Raw genomic sequence first — 7,835 nt, forward strand, 5'->3', positions numbered from 1 at the left:
AATTCGATAGTTGTGCATTATGATGTGCAGCAAACATATCTATGGTATGTGGCCCAAATATCTTTTGAGCCAGTTCAAAGCACCTGGGATTACACTTCCAGTCAGTGGCTAGTAGCTCACGTACGGATTTATTACAGTTCGGTACAAAGCGTGCTAACATATCCGGTAAAGGGTTATGTATTCCTGGCAGATGTTTTATATCAAAATGAAACTTTGATATTGTATCATGCCAGCGACTCAGTAATTGCCAGTCGGGTTTCATCTCTTTCATATATTGAAGAGATTTCTGATCACACATCAGCATAAATGCTGTTCCGTATAAGTAATCTCGGAAGTGTGTTAGAGCTGCCACTATGGCTAATAGCTCATGTTTAACAGTTGGATAATTCAACTGTGAAGCCTTCGTTGCTCGACTAAAGAATTGTATATATCTAGGTTTGTTATTTATAACCTGATATAATACTCCTCCTAAGGCTAAGTCTGATGCGTCCGTTGCTATTTCAAAAGGCACGCCATCGACTGGCCCTTGTACAACTGGGGCTTGTTGGACTGCGTGTTTGAGCGCTCTAAATGCATCATCACACTCTTTAGTCCACAAGTCTCCTAGTTTGCCTTTATGACATCTTGAGTGTCCAACAGGTTTAAGGTAGTCAGTTAAGTGTGGTACTCCATATGAAAAGAAGTTTACAAACCCACACATGCTGTTAACATCTCTTCCTGTAGTTGGTGTTCGCCAATCTAACAGGTGTTCTACCTTACCGGGGTCGATCTTAATATCTTCCCCAGATATATGGTAGCCCAAGAGCTGTATTTCGCTCATTGCGAAGTGGCATTTCTTCTCGTTAATCTTGAAGTTTTGCTCATCCCTTCGTACAGATGGGTCACAATCTGCATACATCAAGAAGGCACAAGTCACCACGATTTATTGTGTACTTTGATCGCAGACAGAATCAACTCAGGGACTACAACGAACCAGTGACCGCACCCAGTACAACAGTATCTTGGGAAGAGCGACTGCAGAATCTAGAAGAAGCCATCAGGCCACAAATAGATAGGAATGCTGCGCATTATCAAGAGAAGATGCGCGCAGCATACAACCGAAAATACCAAAAGAAGTATGTACACTTTCAGGAAGGGGACATTGTCATGGTCCGCTATCAAGGTGAAATGAACAAGCTGACTGCAACTAGTGGTGGATAATATAAAATAGCATGCAAGAGGGCAACGCTTTTGTCTGTAACCTTGATGGATCTAAAGCCTCCGAATATTCAGACTCGATCAGTGATGAGCTACCTGGGCTTGTGACAAGAGCAAGTGCTCAGGAAGCATTCACTTGCAATAATCACGCACAACCACTGAGTTCTTCTCGATACTCGACGACAGGCCGTCCACCTTAGGAGGTGGAACCCAGGAGTGTCTACTGCAATGAACAGATGGATGCTGGTGTCATTACAACATACCGTCAACGCCATCGACGCAAACGAAGGCAGTCAAGGCCAAAAAAAACCAGCGACGACGAGCACTGATGAAAGATCAGCGAGCAACAGAAAGCGCACGAGGCGGATGATCTATGTAAGTCTCACTGATACCACGAGACACTCGCACTTTTCTCGCCTTGAAGCATGCTCCCCCCACACACTAGAGGACAAGGACCAAAGACTCGGCTGTAGAGCCACCCTTGAGATGCGTTTTCCTAACCCAACTTGAGATCAACCGAGAGTACCGGTCAAGACAGATTCCGATGAGCGTGGTAGAGACCTCCCGTCATGGTGTAAAATTAATTGATAGGTAATATGTAAGAATATATAGTGGTGGCAGGTTTCTCATCTTATCCCCCCTAAGGGACAAGTTTTTCCCTGTATACAAACACCAACCTCTAGGTAATCTAGTACTGTAAGATGTCACTTTCTACTCCTACGCAAGGCTAAGAAGCATAAAGTTGGGGGCTGTAGCATCTAGGGACAAAATTATCAAAAAGTCGATTCAAATCCCAAAACCAAGAATAATCAAATATTGAGTTTTGGAATCAGGATTGGAATATTTCTGATATGAGAGTCATCAGAAATATTAGCGGTAGAACCAGTAAGCTAAATAGGGATTCTGTGTGTGAGAGAAACACCCGAGTAAAATCCTCAGTCGAGTGAAAACACAAACATAGACTCTGTTCGGTTCTCCAAGACTAGAGACTTTTCCTAGCTCAGATAACCGTACTTGAGAAGAGGTCTATTGTATCCTTTGGCTTGTAACTTTCAGCTACTCTCCAAACTCTACATCTGCGCTTGACAGTGTTTCGTATTCATTATACATGTCCTCTGCGCTATGTAGTGTTATGCATTCATTAATACACGTCCTCTGCGCTAGTTATTGTTGTCTCTACTAATACTCCGCTCGGCGCTGACTAGTGTTATGTATTTATTATTACTCGTCCTCTACGCTAGTTAGTGTTATGTATTTTATATTACTCGTCCTCTGCCGCTAGTTAGTGTTATACATTTTATAATACTCGTCCTCTGCGCTACTTAGTATTATGTATTTATTAATACTCTTCCTCTGCGCTATATATTATGTATTCATTAATACTCGATCTCTGCGCTATATAGTCTTATGCATTCATTAATACTCGTCCTCTACGCTAGATAGTGTTATGTCTCTACTGAAGCTCCGATCGGCGCTAAATAGTGCTATGTATTTATTATTACTCGTCCTCTGCGCTCGTTAGTGTTATGTATTTTATAATACTCGTCCTCTGCGCTATATAGTGTTGAGCATTATTAATACACCTCCTCTTTATTAATACTCTTCCTCTGCACTATATATTGTTATTCAATTATCAATACTCATCCTTTGCGCTATATAGTGTTATATATTTATTAATACTTGTCCTCTGCGCTATATAGTGTTATATTTTCATTAGAACTCGTCCTCTGCGCTAGTTAGTGTTATGTATCCATTGATACTCTTCCTCTGCGCTATGTAGAGTTACACATTCATTTATACTCGTCCTCTGTGCTAGTTAGTATTATATATTTATTAATACTCGTTCTCTGCGCTATAGTGCCATGTATTTATTAAACTCTTCCTCTGCGCTAGTTAGTGTTAGGCATTCGACAATATTTGTCCTTTGCGCTATATAGTGTTATGTATTCATTAATTCTCGTCCTCTGCGAGATATAGTGTTTTATATATATTACTCGTCCTCTGCGCTAGTTAGTGTTGTATATATATTAATACTCGTCCTCTGCGCTATACAGTGTTATGTAAATATTTATTCTCGTCCTCTGCGCTAGCTAGTCTTATGTATTCATTAATACTTGTCCTCTGCGCTATATAATATTATGCATTCATTAATACTCGTCCTCTGTGCTAGTTGGTGTTATGTATTTATTAATACTTATCCTCTGCGATATATAGTGCTATGTATTCAATAATACTCGTCCTCTGCGCTAGTTAGTGTTATGGATTCATTGATACTCTTCCTCTGCGCTATATAGTGATATATATTAAACAACACTCTTCCTCTGCGCTATATAGTGTTATATATTTATTAATATTCTTCCTCTGCGCTATGCAGTGTTATATAGTGATTAATACTCTTCCTCAGCGCTATATATATTTTATATTTATTAATACTCGTCCTCTGCGCTATATAGTGTTATATATTCATTAATACTCGTTCTCTGCGCGATATAGTGTTTATTATTTAACAATACTCGTCCTCTACGCTAGTCAGTATTATGTATTTTTTAATACTCGTACTCTGCGCGAGTTAGTGTAATGTGTTTTATAATACTCTTCCTCTGCACTATATAGTGTTATATATTTGTTAATACTCTTCCTCTACGATATATGCTGACATGTTTTTATTATTGCTCGTCCTCTGCTCTAGTTAGTAATATGTATTCATTAATACTCTTCTTCTGCGTTATATTGTGTTATGTATTTATTATACTCTTCCTCTGCGCTATATAGTGTTATATTTTTTTAATACTCTTCCTCTACGATATATAGTAATATGTTTTTATTATTGCTCCTCCTCTGCGCTATATAGTGAAATATATTCATTAATACTCTTTCTCTGCGTTATATAGTGTTATATATTTATTAATACTCTTCTACGCTATACAGTGTTATATGTATTGATACTCTTCCTCTGCGCTATATAGTGTTATATATATTTAATACTCGTCCTCTGCGCTAGTTAGTGTTATGTAATTATTAATACTCGTCACTGTGCTATATAGTGGTTAGTATTTATTAATACTCGTCCTCTGCGCTGGTTATTGTTATGTATTTATTTATACTCGTCCTCTGCGCTATATATATATATATTTATTAATACTCGTCCTGTGCGCTATATAGTGTTCTGTATTTATTAATACTCTTTCTCTGCGCTATATGGTGATATGTATTTATTAATACTCTTCCTCTGCGCTGTATAGTGTTATGTATTTATTAATACTCTTCCTCTGCGCTTTATAGTGTCATGAAATTTATTAATACTCTTCCTATGCGCTATATAGTGTCATGTATTTATTTATACTCGTCCTCTGCGATGTTAGTGTTATATTTTTATATATATTCGTCCTCTGCGCTATATAGTGTTATGCATTCATTAATACTCGTCTTCTGCTCTAGTTAGTGTTATGTATCTACTAATACTCGGCTCTGCGCTAGTTAGTGTTATATAATGACTACTACCCACCACCCACGCCGGCCCGCCACATAATTTTACATGCACCTGAGGTCGATTGCTGCCTATCATGCTCTGTTGGGCCCATACATGCGCGTGGGGGTATAGTATGTACCTGGTGTGTAGGTTGTGCCGCACAGTGTGTCTCTGCTGCGTTGTTGTGTGTGTTAGACTCACTATCAGCTCTGTAAGCTGTTTGTGTGTGTGTGGTGGTGGTGGTGGTGGCGCGGGGGGGTTATATGTGGAGCCAAAACCGATACGATGACCATATCCACTCCTTCTAGGTGCGTGTACGCTATCATACACACACCAAACAGCACAAGCACACACCAGATAGTATATGTACGTGCGCTACGGCAGTAGTGACCGTATGCACACTGCGGTGTGCAACGGATACGTCGACAGCTGGGTCATACAATATGTCTGATAGTAGACAAATATCGAGGTGACTTCGTGCACGAGCACACCTCTGTGTAGATAGTGTGCCTACTGTCGTACCCGTTAGTGCACTGTATATAGATATAGATATAGATACAGATACAGATCAGGTATAAATATATGAATATGTATGTATATATATATATATATATATATATCGTAAACATATGCACGTGTGTGCACGTGTACAGCGCTAGGCGCCTTTGCAACTACGCATGGTGGTGGTGCCTCTTATAGCCAACGCGTGGCGTTCATTTGTAATGAGTGAGCGGAGTGTCTAATGGACGTTTTCCACATTACCCGCCCCACAGTCTACAACCAGCCATCCCATGTGATGAGCACAACAGTATGGAAGCATACTATGACGGACTGGTGCAAAGCGAAAGTATGATACGTTAGCATAGCCCCACTACAGTTACTTGAACTAGGTCTATGCGATGGTGCGTGGGTGCTCAGAGCGGTCCGTGTGCGCTGCACACACCACACACGGTAGCATACACCTTGTGATGTGAACGCCAATCTTGTGCATTGCAACACATGTATATACACGCACATGGCTGGCTGTGTATGTATGCATATGTATATATATATTTATATATATATATATATATGTGTGTGTGTGTGCGTGTGCGTGTGTGTATGTGCGTGTGTGTGTGTGGGTGTGTGTGTGGGTGTCCTGCTTGCACCATGATTGCGTAGAGGTGTGCGGCTGTGCGTGTAAGTATACCATGTCGAGGTTCTACATGCCGAGCGTGGGTGTGTGCGTTGTGCACACACGCATCTGTAACCCTGTAGCCGTGTGACCCCACGTCACCTCTCTTCCTTCCTTCCTTTCCCTCTCTCCCTGTGTCACAACTTCATCCCTTCCCCCGTCTCCCCCCCCCTCTCTCCTGTCCTTCCTTCATAACACCATGATATCCTCATCATCCATATAATCGTCACACAGCATAGCCTCGGCATGTCCGTTGCGCAATGTGAAGTAGTCTCTCTCACTCTCTCGAGTCAATGCAAAGTCATAGGCGACGCTTGGCCTGAGATCATCGATGAAACGGTTGTTCACACCTGCCTTATATAGACTTGGGCGTGAAAATAGATCGCTGTGCCCCACGGCCTGTCTGCACAGCTCAAACAGAGTCGGCACGGCAAAGTGCACTGAGAAGATCTGTCCAATCGAAAACGAATAAAATGAAGTACACTGAGAAGATCTGTCCAATCAAAAACGAATAAAATAAAGTGCACGGAGAAGATCTGTCCAATCAAAAACGAATATATTGAAGTGCACTGAGTAGATATCTGTCCAATGAAAAACGAGACAAAATGAAGTGCACTGAGGAGATCTGCCCCATCAGAAATGAGATAAAAATAGAATTACAAAGCCATGAATTAAAAATAGAAATAGAAAGCAATGAAGTGCACTGAGAAGATCTGCCCAATCAAAAACGAAATACAAAGCAATGGAATATGGGTGGTGTGAGAAAAGGGAAGAATAAAGGAACAAGGAAAAGCAAAATTGGCTCAAGGATAGTAATGAGTGATAATATACAACTTGGATGTAAAAGGGTCGGAGACATACATGTGAAGGGGTTCGGGAACAACGGTGCCAAATATATCATACACTCCAATCCGAACGGATTGTGCTATTCTATGGTTGTGGTCGCAAGGATATGCGCACGTCTCGCTGTGACTAGTCATCTGATTGCTGCAATGCGGATGACAGCTTTCAAGAACAATGAACTTGCGTACCTACATACTACACTCAAACCCAGCACCATTGTAGCAGAAAGATACTGTAGCTATCTGTTGTAGCTAGTGTAGGTATTTGCAGTGGTTTAAGATATAATGTATGCACGTACCTACATACTACACTCAAACCCAGCACCATTGCAACAGAAATATAATGCAGCTATCTGTGGTAGCTAGTGTACGTATTTGCAATGATTAATATATAATGTATGTACGTACCTACATGCTACACTCTAACCCAGTACCATTGTAGCAGACAGATACTGTAGCTATCTGTGGTAGCTAGTGCAGGTATTTGCAGTGGTTATTAAGTAGTCATAAGGGTTTTATCTGAACCCCACTCCAGCACACCTATGCAACGCCCCTGTTTCCAAAAGCGTACAATGACTCACGGGTCAGGCAGCGCACCTCTACACATCGAATAGAACACCTGCAGTCCCATATACGTGAAATAACCTCTAAGATCACATGCCATATGAGTCTGTAGCATACAGGGTTTTTAGGGTTTCGGGGTTTAGGGCTTAGGGTAATAGGGTTTACATACCTCGTTACTGCGAACGTTGCCGTTGGAGTCTGCACAGCCACCGAAGATGAACATTGAGCCCTGCGGTGTCACGTCCGCGGCGTGGAAGCACTTTGCGAAGTTGGTCGCGGGATTCAAACGCACCCTCCTCCACTGCAGTAGACAATTAAACAGGAGATGTAAGTTTCAGTGGCATGGTATGTTTTTTGGTATGCTCCGCATAGATCTGGTTGTGCTTTCTATGACGTATTCGAAGGGACGAATGAGTAGTGGATGGCAGTGAAATAACATCGCATTCTAATATATATATATAATATATATATATATATATACATATATATACATACATACATACATACATACATATATACATACATACATTCATACAGAAAGAGAGAGAGAGAGAGAGAGAGATATATATATTTATATATATATATCTAA

At 40.8% G+C, this 7,835-nt stretch overlaps 1 protein-coding gene across 1 annotated transcript in view; it reads right to left on the reverse strand.

The window, feature by feature from the left end:
• Positions 1-5,249: 5,249 nt before the first annotated feature.
• SARC_02657 (hypothetical protein) overlaps positions 5,250-7,835 on the reverse strand; it is a gene marked incomplete at its 5' end in the record, with an annotated part of 5,550 nt that continues 2,964 nt past the window's right edge. The window contains 2 exons of the mRNA XM_014303592.1: positions 5,250-6,290; positions 7,416-7,547. Coding sequence (XP_014159067.1) covers positions 6,030-6,290; positions 7,416-7,547 — 393 coding nt within the window. The 3' untranslated portion in view covers positions 5,250-6,029. The remainder of the gene's footprint in view (positions 6,291-7,415; positions 7,548-7,835) is intronic.

Source organism: Sphaeroforma arctica (genome assembly GCF_001186125.1).
Source record: "Sphaeroforma arctica JP610 unplaced genomic scaffold supercont1.121, whole genome shotgun sequence".
NCBI lineage: Eukaryota > Ichthyosporea > Ichthyophonida > Sphaeroforma > Sphaeroforma arctica.